The sequence below is a fragment of the Ictidomys tridecemlineatus genome, chromosome 6 (assembly GCF_052094955.1).
Source record: "Ictidomys tridecemlineatus isolate mIctTri1 chromosome 6, mIctTri1.hap1, whole genome shotgun sequence".
Classification (NCBI taxonomy): Eukaryota; Metazoa; Chordata; class Mammalia; order Rodentia; family Sciuridae; genus Ictidomys; species Ictidomys tridecemlineatus.
The window spans coordinates 39842216-39865305 of record NC_135482.1 but is presented as its reverse complement, the minus strand read 5'-3'; the positions used below and the strand labels follow the sequence as shown (position 1 = coordinate 39865305).

The following is a 23090-nucleotide window of genomic DNA, read 5'->3' as shown; positions in this document are numbered from 1 at the left end:
CTGTCAAACTCAACAAATTAATCTCATTCTAAAAGTCTATATACCTTAGACTTACAAATCACGATTATCTTATAATCAGGTTCTGATGACTTCCAAGTTACTTTAATTATAGAAGAGTAAAGCAAAATGCTTCCTAAAATATCCAAGTTTGGTCAAGTGCCTTGAGTTTCAACTAAAGGTAAAAAACGTAGTTCATCAGTGTAAAATGCAAAGAACATATAAAAATGAAAGTGTTAAAATGAAAATACTGCAAAGCTGTATGTTAAATTTATTTTAGTCAAATTTGTGTTGCTGTGACAACTTAGGGGAGGAAAAATTTATTTTGGCTCATGGTTCAGAGGTTCAGTCCACGGTGGGCTGATTCCATAGCTCTGGACCCAAGGTGAGGCAAACATCTTGGCAAAAAGGTGTGGTGGGAGAGTGGTGCGCCATTCATAGGAATTAGAGAGACAGAAAAAAGGGGCAGTAAGAAATAACCTCTTCCAGGCCCACCCCATGCCACACCCCAATGACACCTCCTCCAGTCACTCCCCATCAACCTAGAGTTACAACCCAATTAGTCTATTCAAACTAGGATGGACAGATTAGGTTACAGCCTTCACATTCTAACAAATTCCTTTCAATTCTTCCCCTATTAGCATAGGAGCTTTCAGGAGAATACTGCCTATTCAAATCATAACAGTTCCCAAGGGAAATTCCAAGAAGCAAAGAGAAAAATATCATACTTGGGACTCTTCCATTAGGCTGAATAAAGCTGGTTTCCTATAAGTCTGTAAAATATCTTTACCTTAAGTCAGTCATGAAAATACATTTATAAGAAGCCAAAGGAGCTCTGTCAAAATATATCTTGAGCTTTTATTTATTTTCTACAATGTGTGAGAATTCAGAATTAGTTTAAAATATATTTTAAGGTATTACTTTACTCCTTTAGAGTAGTTACATTTGTGGACAAAATCCTGAAGTATGTATTATTGAACACTATCAATAATGAAGAACAGTTTAGGATTACAAGTTTTACCAAATTTACTTTTAATGATTTGGGGTGGCAAATTCTTTTCTAAGTATTCTCTCCCTTCCCACAAATGAGACAGAAACAACATTCCTATCAAAATTAAAATTAAAAGAACTAAAGCCATTCTAGTATGGATGAGAATGTGGAGTAACTGGAATCCTACTCATAAATGGCAGGAGTAGAAAGTGGCATAAATCACTCTGGAAAACTACCTGACAGTATCTACTAAATGTAAGATCCTTGCTTAGCATCTGGACAGCCATCCTAAGTGAAAACCACCATTTTGAGGAAAAAGTTTTGCTTTCCTGCCCAAGGGTGTTTCTGAGAAAGGCTCCACTCCCTTATACCAACCCAACCCCTAACCACCGGCTTAGGACCCGCCAGGATCTGATTCTTGAGCCTGCCCTGTAAAAGTCCTGGAACTCAAGCCTGTTTTGCCCCTCTCTCCACTATAGAGAGATGGCCTTTATTTGTCAGCTCTGACAAATAAATTCTCTAGTGTATCTCTGCCTGGTCTCCATCTTGTTTACCTGTTTCTCCTTCCTCACTTTCCCTTCACTAAAGCTGAGTGTTCATATATTTTAACACATAGAAATTCAAATCCTAGATACAGCCAACAGAAATTAGCATGTATATCCATCAAGAGAGAAGTACAAGGTTAACAGCTGCTTTTTTTATACTATTCAAAATCTGGAACTGATTCAAATGGTTATTAATAGTAGAATAAATGAATACATTACAGTATGTTCATACAATAAGATACTACACAGTAATGAAAAAGAAAAACAAAAAACAACAGACATAACATTGAGTGAAAGAAGCCACTTATCACCATCAAAAAAAAAAAAGTACCATATGATTCCATTTACAAGCCTAATCTGTGGCATAGAGAAAGAGATCCACCTTTGTTGCAGGAGATACTGACTGGAAGGGACATGAGGGAACTTTCCGAGAATCTTTAAGTAATTATACATCTCTATGCACGACTGAAAATTTTAAAAGCACACACTTAACCATATTTTATGTGGAAATAAAAAAAAAACATGAAATATATACCTTCCCTAATCTTCTAGTTAATTACACTTTCCCTGCTTTGACATCCATTCTCACTTAGTTTAGATCTCTTTAACTTATTCTACACCTGGCTAATTTCTGATTAGTTTATTAATAATAAGGACAAGTTTACTGGTAATTAACACTATAATATTAATGAAAACAATAAAGTAGCCAATATCCACTTGTGGGAACTCTTATAAAATACTATGCTAGATGCCTTACTTACACTTTTTTCTTATATTCCCTGCAATCTCTTTCATAGTGTTCGGGATTGAACTCAGAGCCTCATGTATGCCAGGCAAGCAATCTACCACTAAACTATATTCCAGCCTCTTTCTTCTAATCTATACCATAACATCACATGAAAAAAAATTAACCATATTATATAGCTGGAAAAAAAAAGTTAAAAACCTAAAGCTCACAGAAATTAAGCAAGCTGACTACTGTCAACAAGTGACAGTAGCAGAGTTGGTTCAACTTAGGTCTAACTTTAAAATTCACGATGTTTCCACAATGTCATGATGCCTCTCAAAACCCAAAGTCACTTCTGGAAGGTCCTGCTTATTACGTATACACAGGCAGCTTTCTCTTCTCTGAGATACACCACACTTCCCACATATTTGTACTCCAGTATTTACTGCATTATATGTTGTATGCCAATTTAAAAAAAAAAAAAAGAGAGTCTCAATATTATTTATCTTTTCAAACTCAAAAATTTTACCAACTGATAAAAAAATTAATAAAAATGAACTCCAGTTTTCTTCTAAAAGTTTTTTTAATTGAAAATATAGCACACCTTTAGAAAAATGAATAAGACAAAAATGTATAATTAAAAAAATAGAAGGAATACTTTTATAACCACCACCCAAATCAAAAAAATACAGAACTGCTAACATCCCATAAGATCTTCCCCAGATCAATTCTTGATCACAGTCCATTCTCCTCAAAAGTATCATGGCTTTCGCAGTTATTTGCTAGCATGTCACAGCAGGTATTTAATTAATTTTCACTGCTAATTGCAAATTGTACTACATAGCTATCCTGCTATTTATCCATTCAGCCATTAATAGATGCTAGGGTTGTTGCTAGTTTTTCCCTTTTATGAACAACAGGGCTGAATATTCTTGGAAATATAACAAGTACACATATTCATGAGTTTCTTTTTAAGATTTAAACCTAGAAGCAGAATTTCTGAATTATATACTGGTATATCTTCAATTTTAGTGATTTCAAATTATTTAAATGTATAAAAGTTCTCCTTTCTACACATTCATGATAACATCAGTATGCTACAAATTTTTAATATTTTTTTGCCAATATGATGGATGTGTAATTTATCGACAATCAATTTCCATGTTCCTGATTATTAATGGTGTTGAACACTTTCTAAAATATTAACTGGCTATTTTAATTTTACAACTGAGAAGAACTCTCAGATCTATCATACTTAAAAAAAAAAAAAAACACCTGGATGTCTGTTTGTTACTGATTACATGGAATTTAAAAAAAAATATATTATCAGTACTGGTCCTTGGCTAACTTTATTTGTTGCAAAAATCTCTCTATGGCTTGTTTCTCTATATGCTATATGGTTTCTTTTGCAAAGAGCTCTTAATTTTACTACTGATAAATTCAGCCATCTCTTTCTTTAATGGGTAATGCCTTGGTGTTTTAAGAAATTCTTTCCTAAGTCTATGTTCAATAAGACATTTTCCAATAATGTAGTTTTGGTTTACATTTAGGTCTATGATTCACCTGGAACTAACCCTTGAGTATGGTGTAATACAGAGGTAAAATTTCACTTTCTTCCCATTTAGATAGCAAATTGACCCTCTCCCATTTATTAAAAAGAATGTCTTTTATTCACTGGTCTGCAGTGCTATCTTTTCATGTGTTAAGTATTCTTATGTATGTAGGTTAATTTCTGGTTTCTCTATTCTGTTTCACTGAGAACCTAGTACAATATTGACTATTATATAGCTGGAAAAAAAAAGTTAAAAACCTAAAGCTCACAGAAATTAAGCAAGCTGACTACTGTCAACAAGTGACAGTAGCAGAGTTGGTTCAACTTAGGTCTAACTTTAAAATTCACGATGTTTCCACAATGTCATGATGCCTCTCAAAACCCAAAGTCATGTTCCTGATTATTAATGGTGTTGAACACTTTCTAAAATATTAACTGGCTATTTTAATTTTACAACTGAGAAGAACTCTCAGATCTATCATACTTAAAAAAAAAAAAAAAAACACCTGGATGTCTGTTTGTTACTGATTACATGGAATTTAAAAAAAAATATATGATAGTTATTTTTTATATTTTTAAATAAAGAAAGAGTCTTGTTGTATGCACTATAAGAAAAAAAATTCTAATACACAAGATATGGTGATCATTAACATTCTTGTCTTGTTCCTAATCAAAAAGGAAACTGATCAGCATTTCATCATTATATTTAATCTTGTTTTCTGTATATTTTCCATATGAATATTGATATATACATGACTTAGGTATACATATTTATACAGAAATTGTAAAAAAGTTCATTCCTTCTAGTTTTCTAAGAGTTTTTAAGACTGAAATTTGAGCTAGTACATTGGTGCACACCTGTAATCCCAACTACTCATGAGGCTGAGTCTCAAAAGAAAGTAAAATAAGGACTAGGGGTATAAATCAGCACTAGATACAATTTGCTCAGCATGTACAAGGCCCTGGGTGCCATTTCCAGTACCAAAAAATAATGATAGTTATTTTTTATATTTTTAAATAAAGAAAGAGTCTTGTTGTATGCACTATAAGAAAAAAAATTCTAATACACAAGGCTTACTTTCCCTTGCTAATACAATGTAATATTATTCCTAAATAAATTAGAATTCTGCTCTTTTAATTTAGTCACATAATACAAGTACTACGATCAGTGACAAGAGGCCACCTTTTTAAATATCTCAATTAAATCTGGTTCACTAATATTAAGATACAATAAAGCAAATTTTATCAGTCTTGTTAAAATGAGATTTTATATTAGATATCTACAAATGCAGAATGGATATCCACAAAATAAATGCAGAATTGCTACATTAATATTAACTATACTGAACACAGAAACAAGAAAATTGTACAAAAAATGTCTCTAAGAAGTCAAGCTATACTAAAAAAAAGAATTTATAGTAAAAAAAAATCTGCATTTGTTTATAGTTGATTTCTTTGCTCAAAGTTTATTTATTCTAATTCTTAGATACTATTCTAGAGACTGGCACAATGAGCATATCTAGAAATAACAGCTGAGATTAATGAAGGCTAAACCAATATATTTCTTGAGGAAGAAGTAAGAGATGGAAAGAAAGAAACTTTCCTATGAAAACTAAAATACAAAAAAGCAAAAAGTGCTGTGCTCAATTTGATAAGACAAATTTATCTTTAAATTTCACTAATGTAGAATCACCCTCTGTTCTTTCTCTAGTGACCTCAGATAAAAAGAAAGGCATCTAAAAACTTTCAACAACAATGAAATCTGAGAAGAATCTTTCTTTTACTTTTAACTAACTAAATGCATAACAAAAAATCACTTTTCTGAAGTACTTAATTTCAATCTGCTTACCTGATAAAGTAAAGAGCTATGTTAAAGAGCTTTCAATCACAGTTATTTTATAGATAATATGGAATCATTCCTATCAATCTTATTTTCTCTATTTTAAGAACTAGGGGGTTGGGGTCTATATAACTCAGTGATAGAGCGCTTGCCTAGCACATGTGAGGCTCTGGATTCCATCCTCAACACCACATAAAGATAAATAAATAAAACGAAGGTATTGTTCCACCTACAAGTACAAAAAAATTTTTTTAACAAAAAATGTACAAAGAATTAGGAAAAAACATTTTGCCTTCTATTAAAACAAAGTAAACGCATTAAATTGATCTTAAATATATTCTTTGACAAGAAAAACTGATAATTCTTAATTATCTAATTAAATAAACATCAAACTTTGAAAAAGTAAAGTTTTATGTTGTCTATCAATGTCATATGATTATTTCTCAATACTTAAGTAGATGTGTAGCATGAAGGTCAGCAAACAAGGAGTTCTAGCAAGCTTGTTGGCTTAAAAAATACAATCAAAAAGACAGGGACAAAAGTGTAAAAAAGGCAGTATTTAACAAATTTAAGAATTTCAATACCTTAAGTTTTTAAGTCCATTTCTAAATAAAGGCAAATTCTAAATTTTACTCCATTTGAGAACATAAGAATGAAGTATGATAGTAACCATGTTATGCTAAGAAGATTCAATAGGGATTATGAATGCTGCTTAAAGATTATGCTACTTACTACAATTCAGTACTATGGTTTCTAATTCTTTTGGAAAACACTGTTAGAAAAGAAAATGAAATCAATGAATTTACAATAATTTATTTAATTGCCAGGTGAACACTGTATTAGATGTTTCACTATCTCAAGAATGTATACACTACCTATGGGCATGAATATTCACAAAAGGCCAAGAATAAAGACTAATGTGAAAACATGAAATTTAATTCAAATTTAAAAATGTGTATCAGAATAAAGACATAAAATGGTTAAGAAGGCATGGTTTTAGCCAATATTTCTATGAATATTAAAAATATTTTCATTTTAAAAGAAAAATATCTTAAAAGAGTAGATATAGTTATGTAGCAGTTTAAAAATCTGAAATAAAAACATAAGATTATTTACATTTAAAATTAAAAGGAAATACTATTTACAATAAATCTTTTTCAAATAAAAGATTTATGTCTACGTTTCACTGATCAATTATTTAATGTCTAAACATAGCCGTCATATACCTCATAAATATTACCCAAAATTAATATTACCCTAAAAATAGGAATATTTTCTTTAAAAACTAGTAAGACACAAAAACGTCTAACAACAAGAATAATATATTTTGAAAATTGTACTTGGGTAAAATTTCCTTTTAATCAAGGAATTGAAATAAAAGATTAAAGTAATAAAGAAGTAAGATTAAAGCTTATCCTAAACATCAATTATAGTTACTATACTGCAAAAAAAGAATGGTCAAACGTCAATGTTAAATATCATTTAACATACGTCAGTGCAATTTGTTTATTTATAGAATTTTGCATTTATCTCAAATTCAAAAAGGTTTTTATCTTATCAAAGGGTCATAATATTTGCTTCTGTAATTAAAGCAAAAAAATATGCTATAAACACTCAAGATGCCTACTTTACTGAATCATCAGTTCTCAAGTTTTAACTGAAGAGACTGACTATAGGAGAAAATATGGAAAAGCAAAGCCATATAGAAGCAATTACTGAAACCTGATCTTGTGCTATAGAATTGTTTTGTTTAAATCAAACAGCTTTAAGATGTTAAAATGCCTGGTTCATTTCAATGAAAAGTCTGCAAGAAATTAAGACAAGAATGCAAGATTAAACAAACAAACCTGGCAACGAAGGAGAAAGTTCATTGTATCCTCCAAATGAAGCATTCCGGACAAGCTTTCGGCCATCAATTCGAGGAGGAAATAAAACGGGTGAAACCCCAGTACATGAAGAAAATCTACGTTGTTGTGAGTTCTCTTCTTTCATGGTTTAGAAGGTCTACTTAATGTATACGTGCTCAACCAGAAGGCTAATTAGATCAATATGGCAAAGACAGGCTTTTCTCTCACATTCAAATATAGCAAAACCCACCAGCACAAACAAAGGACACACACATTTAACAGCAAAGGAGAAGGACTAGAGACTGTCAAATCAGCAATAAACAGAGAATGAGACGACAGGAAAGGCATCAAGCCATGCTGCTGATTTTTTTTAAAAATAAACCGATTTTTAAGTAGGTTATTCCACTAATGTTTTACCTTTTTATCAAAAGAGTAACGCCCTGCACTAAATTGCTGCTTTAGAAAAACAAAGCAAGATCAATACTCAGTGATTCAGGATGAAGTAATAAAGACAGTTTCTCTTCTTTTCTCAAAAAGACAAGTCTTTTATCCCTTCTATTATGTTTTTGTAGTATCCAGCCACACTTCCCTCCTCTTCAGACTCTTTCCTTTCCAGTTTTTGCTTACTTCAAAAATGGATATCAACATAACACTTTTTATTTTTCCCAAAGCCTCTAGATTTATATCTAATCCACTGTATGCCTCAGCCATGATTAAGAATTCATAAGGAAAGATATTCTTTCAAGAACAATTTTTATGAATTCCAGCAGCTTAAAGCAGAGAATAAACATGTAAGTTTTACCTCTGGCAGGGACATATGAATCACTGAGACAGTGTTAATGCAAACCAATCAACACAGAAGATTAAAAATGACACCATAATAATGCTGTATGCTCCAATACTTGCTCCCTTGAAACAGACCAGGGCTGCCTACAGTTCCTCTTTAATTAATTATATTCAAATTTTTCAAAATAGATAGTCTACCAAAGAGGTTTTTTTTTCCATTTAAAACACTCAATTAAAAGAAGAACACCTTTATCATCACAGTAACAAATGGAAATACCTTTCTTTACCACAGCTAAAACTAATTAGAAAATAAACACATTTTTAAAAAATTAATTGATGTCCACTCTGGCATCATTTATTCTTACCTATTGCAAAACAAACAAACAAAACAAAACACTGATTAGTAATGACACCTCCTCCCCCAAAGTCATTAAATCTAATACTTTCCTATTTCCACGATACCCTATACTCTCTAATGATAAAGACTATATGCTGAAGTTTCAAGTTTCACTTGATTCTAAAAATTCCAAGGAAATCTTTTCTAATTTTATTAAAATCCATTTACCTTATCCTACCTTATTTTTAATTTTAAAAGCTTTAGAAAATTGTTCTCTTTATATGTTTTGAATTTATTTTTCAGATCATAATTCTTACTTTCAACCTAGAAATCCACCCACTCAGCTGGAAAACAATGTATTCAGTTACAACTTACTCATTTATTTTTATAGGGACTTAACCAGAAAAATCTCACTTTCTTCCATACTGTGCATTTACTTCAAGTCTGGTTCTCTACTCATACTCCACTTAATATGATCTCAAATAATCTAAGACTATTTCTCTTTACTATAATGGACTAAAGTAAATAAACAACAACTATTCAATATTTTTTGTGCTATGATACTTTTTTTCTTGACCAAAGTATTTAAAAAACAAAGTGAAAATTAAATTCATGGTTAATACCCATAACTGAGACAGGTTTGAGTTTTGTTTTTGCTTTTTCCATATCATAAAATATAAATTACATCATAGAAATAATCATAATTAATATACACAGTGGTGTTTGCCTTTCAAGGAATAAGGTGTATAACAACATAAAATGCCTTATTGAATAATGGCTGAATGGGATTTGAAATTAAACTGTCAATATTCAATTCTAGCTGGATGCATTATAGCTATTTATTTATTTCTCTCAATCTGTTTCCTTATTTAAAATGCTAATAACATTACCTATAGTTTAGGAGTATTATGATGATTAAGTCAAAGAATACACATAAAGTGTATTCAGAAATGCTCCAAGTTAAAATGGCAAAATGAAGATATTCTACTAATGTGTTCTCTCCTAATGTTAATGCCATAGGAAAGGAATATAACATAATGGGTATATAGCACAAAAGTATTTACCCAGAAAAAGAATACACCAGCAACACAAATAGACACTGAAGACCTGATTAACAAATAGTCATGGTCTTGTGGTTACCAGAATACCAAATTACAAACTAGTGGTGACAAAAATTGAAAACCAATCCTATTTGACCCAAATAATCCTTCTGCACATAATTCATAGCATCAAGTTCCTCTGGATCTTAAGTCAGATTATTGGTGTGAACAATAATACTTTAGAAGTCCAAAAATATAAGCAATGCCTTCAAAATCTGAAGAAGAATAACTTCTAACTTAGAATTCCCAACCCAATGAAGCCATCAATTACATTCCTATGATAAAATAAAGATATTTCAGATACCTCCAATATCAAAATTTTACTTTCCATGTATATTTTTTAAAAATTTACTAGAACACTCTTCTCACATAGGATTCTAAAATAGGATTAAGCCTAATGTACTAAGACATTCATTGTTCAAGATGAATTAACTATCTCCCATGTATCTATGATATGTGATGTCTTCAACCATATTCAATCTTGTTGGAAGAAAAGCGAAAATATTTACTTAAACAATTTCCTATAGGGCTTACTTCTGTCACAGGACTCCAGATGAGATAGAGCCTATCAAAAAATGACAGTAAATCAAAAATGCAGGGGATATAGCAATAGGACACCCAATATAAAAAAAAAAATCTGTTATCACCAAAAACCCCCTGCCACTGCACAATGTTTTTCACACAAACTGCTTGGGTCAGCTTTGCCCAGGTTCTTCTCTGACCTTGGCTTGTCTGACTGTATGCTGAGTTTCTTCTCTTTCCCCTTGTCCTTGTGTTTGGATCAGCTGGGAATACTTCCAATACAATGAAGTGTCCTACTTTTCACATATTCCTCATAAGACACTGAACTTAAAAGCAGAAAATACCCCTTCTAACCATATTCTTGCCATACCTACACCACAACTAATGATAAACCCTGTGTTTCCCAGAACTCATTAGTAATGATCTTGCTCAACCATTTCAACAACGGTTTTCTTAAACTCTCAAAGAAAAAGCCACACTAGAACTCAGAGATTACATTCTGCTTACCTTCAGGCAGTATTATTCCCTTTTCCTCACTCAACTAGGTTTGTACTTTTTACAGTTAAATTAAATAAGTATACTCTGAACTCCTACATAATGAATTACAACTTTAGTTTGTAAATGAATGGAAACCTAACCAGGAATCTAATTTTTCTAACAGCCAGATCTCAGACAAGATGATAAAAGCAGCTAAGCTTCAATCAATCACAAGTGAATGAACTGATCAGATTATGGTCAAATAAGGAAAAAACCTAGCTGTAACCAATGAAGCTACTTTGTGCTTTACTTCCAAGTTGTGTTTTTAACATTCACTGCCCTTTTTATAGTGCAGAGATCTCTGAATCTCCTGGTTCTGAGTGCTGCACAATGTATAAATTATTCTTGCTCAAATAAGCTGTTAAATTTGCTAGTTTTTCTTTGAACACTACTCTGTTTTTCAAAATAAATACAAATAGTTTAAACATGCATATACAATAACATTATTAGAAAAAAAGGCAAGAAAATTCACACAAAAGTGAGAAATGTGGCTACACTGGGCAATCAGGAGACATAATAGAATGGGGAATAGTAGGTACCTATGAGGACTTCTAAAGTACTAGCAATGATCTCTTCCTAACCTGGGGAGTGTGAGGGTATATAAGTATTGGTTTTATTATTTTATATACCACAAATATATTTTATGCACTCTTCAATATGTATAAAACATTTCACTTCACAGTATATACAGATGTAAATTTCTTTTTCTTAAAACAAAATTGTTAAATAGTTGCCTGATGCATGATATTACTATGTCTAGGTTCTTAATTCAATAGTTCAAAGAAAGAAGGCAGGCAGGAAAAACAAAATATTACTAAATAACATGACATAATAAGCAGGATTTATTTTGCCATCTCCATTAGCCACCTGTTTCCACCTCCTTTCTTCCATTCCTCACGTAAACCTAACTCAAACCAATTATCTGTACTCTTCTCTAAGATGGGATTACTGGCTTTTCGTCATCTGAAAATTCAAAGAACTTTTATCTTTCCTTCTTTGTCTGAATGATAGTTAAGTAAATGTGATTTAAGTCAAAGAGGAATCCATATTTATAAAATTTTCACAAAGCTTCCATTAATATTCTTTAGTTAAAGACTTAAAAATATTTCATAAACTCAAAATATTTGGTGAAACTACTTGGTAAACTCAAAAAGCATCACTTTCATATAAGCAGTGAAAATAATATAAAAAGTTAGGAAAGTTCTCGGTCCTAAGTCTTTTTCAATTATTATCTACTACCTGTCCCACCTATATGCCATATCATTATCAGGTTAAAATTATAAGTGTGTGTATACACACACACACACACACACACACATACACACACACAAAATCTGTTTATGTATATATACATATATATATATATAGTATCAAAACGATATAAAATGTCTTAAAAATGTAAAACGCAATGAAGTAGTAAATTACATTCTTGAATAGCTAATTTAATTCAAAGAAAACTATATTATGGTGATCATGATATAAAGATTCAGGATAAAGAGAAATACTGAATCTTAAAGGAAATACCCATAGGCCACTGAGATGTAAAAAGCATAGTTGTAAATCTTGAGCAACATGCCCTTGTAAAATGAGAAAAATTCATAAGCCCAGGGAAAACTGGTGTGAAATTGTGCAGTTCCATCCTTGATTCCACCTCCAGTCTGGTCCCTGATACAGTCCTCCTATGAATATTGGACCCCAAGCCCAAGTCAGGTTTTTCTAGCGCTCACTCTTGAGACAGCTCTCATTCTCACTTGAATGCAGTATCCCCTGAAAGTACATGTAAGAGACCATGCAAGAAAGTTTAGAGGTGAAATAATTGGGTTACAAGAGCCTTAACCTAATCAGTACATTAATCCATTTGAGTGGATTAACTGGGTGTTAACTATATACAGGTAGGGTGTGACTGAAGGAGTAGATAACTAGTTGTATACCTTTGGTTTGTCCCTGGCTGCACTCACCTGCATGTTCTCTGTGTGTCCGCCTGTCTCTCTCTCCCCCCACCCCCCCAACCTTCCTCCCTCCCTCCTCTTTCTCTTTCTTCCCCCCCTCAGGGCCCAGAGCAATGAAGCTAGCCATTTATGGCCCGAGATCTCTGTAACTATAAACACTAAATAAACTTTTCCTTCTCTAAAGTTGTTCGGCAAGTCTTTTGGTCACAGTGATGAAAAAACTGACTCAAACAATACATGTTGAAAAAGCCTACTAAACAGTAAGTTTCTTTTGAATTCCCTGATATTTAAAAAAATTATAAAATTTTATTTCTACTATGCTACTGATGAGAACAACTACATATATTATCTCTCATCTACTAGCTCCTTCCATATTAAAATGGTAGACATTTGCACAGAGGAAAATACGATGAAAAGTCATCTTTAAAAGATACTCTAGACTCTGCTATAGACCCAGAAAAGGCGTCTATCCCTTAATTTCTCTTGCTAGATAGCTAAAGTTAGGCATCTGTTAGAGAAAAGGCATCTCTCTGTATTTTAGAGCAATAATGGGTTGGTTGGCAAATTCTAGACCACTTCTATTTTTAAAAAGAATGAATGGCTGATATCTTGAAATAATCTAATTTGGTAGGTGGAAACCCCATTTAAATTCTATGAAGTACCAAAGACATGCTCATGAGAAAATATATTAGATTAAAATAGAATTAAAAGATTATTAGAGTCTTATATGTTATCTTTTCTCTTTTTTTTATTTCTTCTAATTAATTACACATGACAACAGAATGCATTTTGATTCATGTACATAAGAAAATAAGTGTAGGCTTCAAAAATATTTTATACAACTCGAAGCACCAATAAAGCCTTCTATCAAGTTCCATCCTCTAATAGAGCTAAGTAGTTTCTTAGCTATGGTTAGTAAAATCTCATTGATGAATATCAATATTGAAAATCATAGAAAACAATCTTACTATCCTATATTTTCTCAGAAAATATCTCTGTTCTGCTTCTCCATTATCAGCACTTAAATATGTTCTCAACATAAAAGCCCATGCAAATGCACATATAAAATAAAAATAATGGCTTAAAATAATTTTAGAGTAGGTAGCATTCTTGTCCACATATCTGTATTCATTATAAGAAGTATAAGCCAGTACATTATTCATTATAATTTCATTTATCTATACATAAAGTAATTTATTCAATAAAAATGAGTATCTACTATGTGCTAGTAACATAATTAGGAACTATGTTACACAAAAATGAGAGCTATGAACATATTAGTCCTTAGTTTCTGCTCTCATTGCATTTCTAATATATGTGAGTACATACTTATTAAAAGTTAAATGAAACTTAAGAGATTCTATTCCCATAAAGTAAACATTAAATGAGGTGCTAAAGGTTTCTAAAACTGTTCACAAAAAAAATCTACTTAACTGAAAATGTGCTAAACAAATGGAACCTATAAATATAACCAGCAAAATACTGTCTCACAATTATATAGTAAATAATATCATTTCATAAGTCTTTTCACATGTGTTCTCAATAGATTCAAACAACAATGTGATATACAAAAGGAGTAATATTCTGGTTAATAAGGCTGACAGACACATGGTCAAGATCATATAGTAAATGAGTAAGAGTCAAGAGTAAAACTCCAGCCATAGAAATAATCTTTACTTTCCCTCTCCTTTCTTTTTTTAAAATATTTTTTAGTGTTGATGGACCTTTATTTTATTCATTATTTATATGTGGTGCTGAGAATTGAACCCAGTGCCTCACACATGTGAGGCAAGCACTCTACCACTGAGCCACCACCCCAGCCCCTTTCCCTCTTCTTTCTAAGCCAGACAACATGATGCTAACATCAAGCATTTTGTTTGGTAAGGTGACACTTAAAGATAAAGGATTTAAAAAGAGGGTACCTGCTTGTGACTTGGTTCTAGCCTCACTAGGCAATCCTGTCTTCCCAGGAATGCAACAGGAAAGACCTGCTTGTGACCTGGTTCTAGCTTCTCCAGGCAGTTCTGTCTTCCCAAGGATAAACTTGGAAGAACCTAAGCCCACTGGCACTCTTGATAAGAGGTTTGCTGATCTTAGACCCAACTGCAGATCCTGAAACTATCCTGTGAACCACCTCCAGTCCCTCTCTACCACAGTCAGTCTGCCTAGTCACTCAACTGGAGATTCAGAAGGAACTAAACTCATCTTACCCCTGGTAAAATATCAATCAACTGCAGAACCAACCGAAACCCTGGAAGCAGTCCTGTGACATGCCTCCAGTCTGGCTCAATCACAGTTCCAGTGGCAGTCTTGCCTAACAGGAAATTGGTAGGAATCATGCCCACCTGTGTCCCAGGTAACAGGCCTGCCAAATGCAGACTTAACTGTGGATCCAGCAACAGCTAAATGACTTAGCTCCAAACTTGTTTGATCACATGGCAAGGACAGTCCCACAAGTCAAGGAAAATGGCAAGAGAAAGTCTTTACCTGACAAATCCAGCCTATAAATACAGCAAGATAAATTTGCTCCTTCAAATGGAGACTTCAATATGAATCTACACGGGTCACAAAGAATCAGAGAAACATGACAACACAAAGGAAACAAACAAAACTATAGGAACTAATCCTGAAGAAGTGATACACATGAACTGTTTGGCAAGGAATTCAAATGATCTTCTTAAACTCAATGAACTGCATAAAAACACAGATAGAAAACCTAACAAAATCTGAAACATAATACATGAACAAAATGAGAATTTTTTAAAGGACAAAACATTAAAAAGACTCAGAAATTCTAGAGCTAAAGAATATAATAACTGAAATGAAAAATTCAAGAGAGCCTCAACAACAGATTCGATAATACAGTGAACTTATGAACAGGTCATCTGAAATCAGCCAGAGAAGAATAACAATAATAAAATAATGAAAAAGAGTGAAGAAAGCATAGAGGACTTCTGGATAATCATAAGGCTTATGAGAGGCTCAGAAAGTGCGCTGAAAGAGAAACAGGAAGAAAGGCTTTGTAAAAAAGAGTAGAAAACTTTCCATTCTGAAGAATGGATATCCATAGTCCAAAGAACTCCAACTACACTAAATATAAAGAAAGCTTCATTGAGACACAATGTATTAGGTTATTAAGAGTTAAAGAAATTTTGAAAGTGGTAAGAGAAAGCAACTTGTCATACACAATGGGGTTTCTATATGAATTATAAGCAGATTTTTCAACAGAAATTTGCAGACCAGTAGAAAGTACAGTGCTATGTTCAAAATACTAAAGGAAAATCTGCCAACCAAAATTGTGCTGTAAAAATGAAGAAAAGATAAATACTTTCACAGAAAAACAAACATGGGAGTTCATCATCATTATATCTGCCTTATAAGACTTGCTAAAAGGAGTTGTTCAAGTTAAAATAAAAATACACACCAAAAGAGCATGAAAGCATATGAAAATATCAATCTGAATGGTAAAAGCAAATATTAAGACAAACATTTATATATATCATTTTATACTATAATGATAGTATATAAATAATTTTTAAAGCTAGTATGCACATTAGAAGAGAATTCAAACAATTATAATCATATAAATTTGTTAATAAAAAATATCGAAAGAAGTAAAATCAGGCATCAATTATGTACAGTATGGCAGAGAATGAAGTGCGAAATACCTGTAACCAACTTGATACAGAGACTGTTTTGTTTATGTGAACTCAACAGTAGTCACAAAAATAATGTTCAATACACATATAACAGATAAAAGAATCATGAAATTATGGCATTTGCTGCCAAATGGATAGAATTGGAGAACATCATTCTAAGTGAAATAAGCCAGTCAAAGGTTAAATGTCTTCTTTCATGTGCCAAAGCTAGAGTAAAATAAGGGGAAAAGGGGGGTGGGGGCAATTTCAATGAAAATATAAGGGAGATCAGTGGAGGAGAGGAAGGGATTGGAGTGGGAGGAAAGATGGATGGGAAAAAACAGGAAGCACAGAATGAATATGACCAAACTATGTTATATGCATATATAAATAAATATACCAAAGTGAATTCCACATTTATGTATATCACCAACAGAAAGAAACTAAAAATAAATAGAAGACCAGTAGAGTAGAAGGCTAAAAGGGGGAGGGAGAAGGGAAAGAGGAAATACCACAAACTGAAATGTGGCAAATTATATTCAATGCACATATGATTATGTCAAAATGAACCCACTATTATGCATAACTATAATTTAGTAAAAACATTTTAAAAATAAATAAAATTAACAATAAAAGAATCAAACCATATCACCTAAAAAAAATCAAACCACAGAGAAATTCAAGATAAGAGGAATAATGGAAATACAAAACACATAGACATCAATCAAGAAAAATGGCAAGAACAAGTAGAATAAGTCTTTACTCACCAATAATTACTTTAAAGGTAAATGGACCAAACTCCCTAATCAAAAGAAACAGTGGATGAATGGGTTAAAAACAAGACCCAACTATATGCTGCCTACAAGAAACTCACTTTAAACTTAAGAGCATGCATAGGCTCAAAGTGAAGAGGTGGAGAAAGATAGTCTTTGCAAATACTAACCAAAAGAGAACAACAGTGAGTACACTTGAGGCAAAGAATGTCATTATATAATTATAAAATGGTCAATTCAAAAGGAAAAGAGAAAAATTATACATATCTATGTACCCGACATCAAAGCACATAAATATACAAAGTAAAGAAAGGCAAATCAAAAGAGAGAACAGGTAGTACAATAGTATTAGGAAACTTCAATTTGTTACTATCTGTAGTGGACAGGTCATCCAGACAGAACATCAAAAGGAAACAGCAAAATTAAACATTATTGACCTAATAGACCTAACCAACATCTGCAGAATTTTCTACCCAATGGTGGAAAAAATATGCATTATTCCCAAATGTACACAGAACATTCTTCAGAATGGATCATACATTGGGTAACAAAAAGTTCTAAAAAATTTAAGAGCAAAATCATATCAGGAATATTTTTGTGACCTCAAAGGAATAAAACCAGTAAAACCCAGAAAATCCAAAGTATGTATAAACTAAATAGCATACTCCTGAATCAATGATCAAAGAAAACTTAAAGGGGAATTTAAGAAACACAAAAATACAACCTACCAAAACTTGTGGGATTTAGTAAAAGCCAATAGTATGAGAGATGTTAGTAATTTTAAAAATCTAGATAATGGCACATCTTTATACCTCAAGAAACTAGGAAAAAAACCAAAATTCAGAATTAGCAAGAGCAAGGAAATAATAACTAAAGCACAAATAAATGAAGTAGAGAACAGTAAAACAACAGACAGAAATCAAAACCATGAGTTCAGATTATTTTAAAGTAAAATTTAATAAAAGCTCAGTTTAAAGAGAAAGGACTCAAAAATCCAAAATGAATGGAGACATTTTATTTCTCATGCCTCAGAAATAAAAGGTATAAGGGATCATTATGAACAATTATACACCAAGAAACTATATAATCTAGAAGAAAAAGACAAAATCTTAGAAATATAAACCTACCAAACTGAGTCAGGAAGAAATTCAAAGTCTAAACAGACCAATACATAAGGAGACTGAATCAGTAATCAAATGCCTCCCAAGAAGAAAGGGGAGAACAGATGGCTTCCCAGATGAATTCTACCAGAAATTCCAAGAAAAATTAGTATCAATCTTTATTAAATTCTCCCAAAAATCAGAAGAAGGAATAGTTTCTAACACTTGTTATAAGGCAAGCATCACCCTAATACCAAAGCCAGACAAAGACTCTATACACTCTACAGGCCAACATCATGTTGAACGCAGATGCAAAAAACCTTAAAACTTTTGAACTGAACTCAACAGCATATTAAAAGGATCATTCAACATAATCAAGTGGGTTTTTCCCTGGGAAGTAAAGATGGTTCAACATATACAAATCAGCAGATATGATATACCACATTAATAAAGTTAAATATAGAAACCACATAATCATCCAAATAAGTGAAAAAGCATTGATAAAACACAACATTCATTCATGATAAACACTCACAAAATAGGTGCTGGAAGAACGTACCTCCAAACTGTGATCATTGCTGAAATTTACTTCTGTCTCCTGGGCATCTCTCTGGCCTGACCTTTCTGGACCAGAGCAAATCATTTTATATTTTTAGAGTCTCAGCCCATACTTTGGTTCATCCCCAAAACTTTGTTTTTGGATCTTTACCATTGTTATTTGCTTCAAAATATATTACTGAATTCAATAACATGTAAGACTTTCAGACAAAAAATAAACTTAAGAAACTTAAAAAAGAAAAAAAAAAAAAAAAAAAAGAACGTACCTCAACAAAGACATATATAAAATTTCCACTGGTAACATTATAAATGATGAAGAAAAAACTGAAAGCATTTTCTCTAAAATTCAGTACAAGGTAACAATACCCATTCTCACCATTCCAATTCAACACAGAACTAGAAGTCCTAGCAGGAACAATTGGACAAGAAAAAGAAATAAAAGGCATCCAAATTGTAAAGAAAGAAATACAATTATCTGTTTGCAGATGACAAGATCATATATGTAGAAAAATCAAGACTCAATAACTACCACCACCACAACAAAAAACTTTGTTAGAACTAAAAAATTCATAAAGTTGCAGGATACAAAAATCAGTAGTGTTTCTCTACATAAACAATGAACTATACAAAAAGAAATCAGAAAAATCACTCCATATACAACAGCAATAAAAAGAAAAAATATTTAACAATATTTTTATTTAAATAAATTTTTACTTAAATTTAAATATTTATTTAAATCCCAAAGGTGTTCTTTAAAGAAATACAAAAAAGAATCAAAAAATTCATATGAAGTCACAAAAAGTCAGAATAGTCACAGTAGACATTTAATAATTAAAAAAAAAAAAGAACAGTCACAGTAATTATGAACAAGAATAACAAAGAGCAAAGCTGGAGGTACCACAGTTCCTTATTTCAAAGGCACAAGAATCCCAAGTTCAAGGCCTGCCTGGGCAACTTAGCAAGACTATCTTAAATTAAAAAATAATAAAAGAGCTGAGCCTGTAGCATAATTATGGAGAGGCCCTGGATTCAATTCCTAGTACCATCAATTTTTTTTTTTAAAAAAGGTACAGTAACAAAAGCAATATGATATCAGCATAAAGACAGACATACAGACCATTGGAACAGAACAGAGAGCCCAGAAAAAAATCCACACATTTAAGGTCAACTGATCTTTAATAAGGGTGCCAATAACACATAAAGAGGATATTCTCATCAATAAATAGTGGTTGGAAAACGGACAACCAACATGCAGAAGATTAAAACTGTACCCTTACCTCATACCATCTGCAGAATTCAACTCAAAATAAAGACCTAAATGTAAGAGTCAAAACCATAAGATTACTACAAGAAGACAGGAGAAAAGCTCTTGATATTGGTCATAGACTTTTCAGATATGACATTAAAAGTACAGTCAACAAAAGAGGTAATATTAGATCCAACTAAAAAGCTTCTGCATAACAAAGGAAACAATCAAAAGAGTATAAAGGCAACTGAAAGAATGGAAAAAATATTTACAAAATATGTATCTGATAAAGGAATTTAATACCCATATAATTTAATAATAATACCCATATATAATATAATATATTATATAAGGAACTCAACAGCAAATTAATTAATAATCTGATTTTAAAATATGCAAAGGACCAAAACAGGAACTTCTCAAAAAGAAAGATATACAAATGGCCAAGAAGTACATGAAAACAATGTCCAACATCACTAATTGTCAGGGAAATGCAAATCAAAACCACTACTTGTTAGAATAGCTATTTGTCTAAGTTTATATATTATCTAAGACAAGAGAGAACTTTTGGCTAGAATGTGTACAATAGAGGACCCTTGCACACAGCTGATAGGAATGCAAATTAACAAAGCCATTATTGGAAATTCCTTGAAAAATTAAAAATAGAACAACAATATGATCCAGGAATCTCACTTCTGGGTATAGATCCAAAAGAAAACAAATCCATAGTTTGAACAGATATTTTCACTCCCTTGTTCACTACAACATTATTTACAATAGCCAAGACACAGAAACAACTAAAAGGTCTACTGAGAGAAAGTGAATAAGAAAACTGTGGTACACATGTATACTATATTATTATTCAATACAAGAAAAGGATGAACATAGAGGACATCATGCAAAACAAAATAAGCCTGATAGAGAAAGACAAATACTGCCTAATCTTTCTTATACGTACAATCTACAACAATTGAATTCAAGAAGCATAGAGTTAGAAGTGTCTAGAGGTTGATGAGTTGAGGAAACAGTCATCAAAGTGTAAAAAGTTTAAATCATACAAAATGAATAAGTTCTGGAGATCTACATAGAGCATGACAATTGTAGTTAACAATACTACACTGTACACTTGCGATTTTCTGTGAGGAGATATATGTTCTCATCATACACAGCACACAAACCAAAAAAAAAAAAAACTTAAAAGGTAACTTTCAGGTGACATAAATGTTAACTGACTTGATTTGGTGGTAATTTCACAATTGGAGATGTACATCAAAACATCAAGTTGTACAACAATATCTATATAATTTCTATTTGTCAATTATACCACAGTAAAGTCAAAAAAATATTAAAAAGTAAAGAGATTATTCCAGGCAGCAATAGGGTATGTACTGAGAAGGGAGATAATGAGCAACACCTCAAGGATAATGAAGAAAGGGGAGCCTAAAAACCCTAACCACCAATTGGCTCAAAGCATGGTTTGTAAATAAGGAACTCAAACACAAAACTTATATAAACATCTGTGTTTCAAGATGGAATACCTGAAATCTGTGCAAATCCTGTATTAGGGAAAATGACAAAACTGCTACTCTTTCCAGGAACTATTTCTCAAAAACACAAAATAAGAAAATCCCATTCTTCAGAGTACCCATTCAAATGCACCCAAGTAAACTTACAGCATTTTTTCTCCAAGTATGGAAATAAAGTTGTAAGACAATTTTGCTTATACTAGGATTTCAAGTATCTACTGATCTCTCTATTCCCTTTCCCAGTTGATACCAATGCTTGCATCTTTTTACTTCTCCACTAGAGAATCCATTCAACCTTAGGCGCTTTAGAGTTTGGAGAATACAAATTAGCAGGTGACACACTCCAGAAATTTCCTGATAATGAGTCTAACAAAGATTTCACAGTTGTAACCACATATCCAACTAACTTCACATCATCACTTCACCTGAAGCACAACGACTTTTTTCGTCTTGCCTATACCCACAATCCCCTCAAGTGGTAAATTATATAAACCTGTAGTTCCTAGATCAATCAGATAAAAAATTGTTACACTGTTATCAGAGTTTTCAGTTTGATAAAAACATAACATTTTTTAAAAATCTGTTAACACAATCTTCTTAAGGGACATTACAACTATATACTTGCCACCAACTTAAGAAAAAGAATTTGAAGTAGCTCTGAAGCTGCCATTTACATGTGTGCATGCTTAAATCTGTTTCTAAGTCTCTGTTGTCCTTCCTTTGTCTATTTCATTTGCAGTGTTTGCTGACTTATTTACTAACGCAGTAGAGTAAGTACTAAATAATTGATAAAAGAAAGTATTTACCCCAACCCTTGCCTGGTTCTGCTTCTTCAAGTGTGTCTTAACTCTTCTTTGCCCTTTGCTTTCCCTAGAGATTTAAGGATGTTCTTATCAAATAATTTGAAACAATATCCTGTTGACATAAGGATTCAAAATACACTGAATCTAAAAAATCAATTTGAGAAGTGACATCCAAATAATATTAAATTTTCCTATTATAAAAATGATCTTTCCCTTTTTATTTAGAATACATAATCTTAGTGTTATACTTTCCTACTAAATATATTTCACATCTCCTGTTAGATTGATTGCTGTGTACCTCATTTTCTGTTACTTTAAGTAGTAGTTTTTAAATATATTTTTAGTGGTAGCTGGACATAATACCTTTATTTTATTTATTTTTATGTGGTGCTGAGGATCGAACCCAGGGTCTCACACATGCCATACGAGCACTCTACCGCTGAGCCACAACCACAACCTCTAAATGGTAGTTTTTGAATTTCATTTTCTAGCCATCTGTCATTGGTACACACTTATATATGCACTTAACATATATATGATAACATCTTCATAATTTTGAGAATTTTTCTGACAATTGGAAAGGTCTATATAAACAATTATACTGGCTACAAAAAAAGAAAACCTTATTTCTATTTTTACTTTTATTTTCTTACCATGTTTACTGGATAAATTTTAAGCATAATGTTGAAAAGACATGTACATACTACAAACCTTTT

At 32.0% G+C, this 23090-nt stretch overlaps 1 protein-coding gene across 5 annotated transcripts in view; it reads right to left on the bottom strand.

Annotated features, from left to right (window-relative positions):
* The window catches only part of Osbpl8 (oxysterol binding protein like 8), a 159830-nt gene that overhangs the window by 51188 nt on the left and 85552 nt on the right, over nucleotides 1-23090 (bottom strand). Inside the window, exon 1 of one of the 5 annotated variants that reach the window (XM_021729920.3) lies at nucleotides 7500-7659. The exons of the other annotated variants lie outside the window; for them this stretch is intronic. Within the exon in view, the coding sequence (XP_021585595.2) occupies nucleotides 7500-7644 (145 nt within the window). The 5' untranslated portion in view covers nucleotides 7645-7659. Of the gene's footprint in view, nucleotides 1-7499; nucleotides 7660-23090 lie in introns of those variants that run through there. 5 annotated transcript variants of the gene reach the window in all.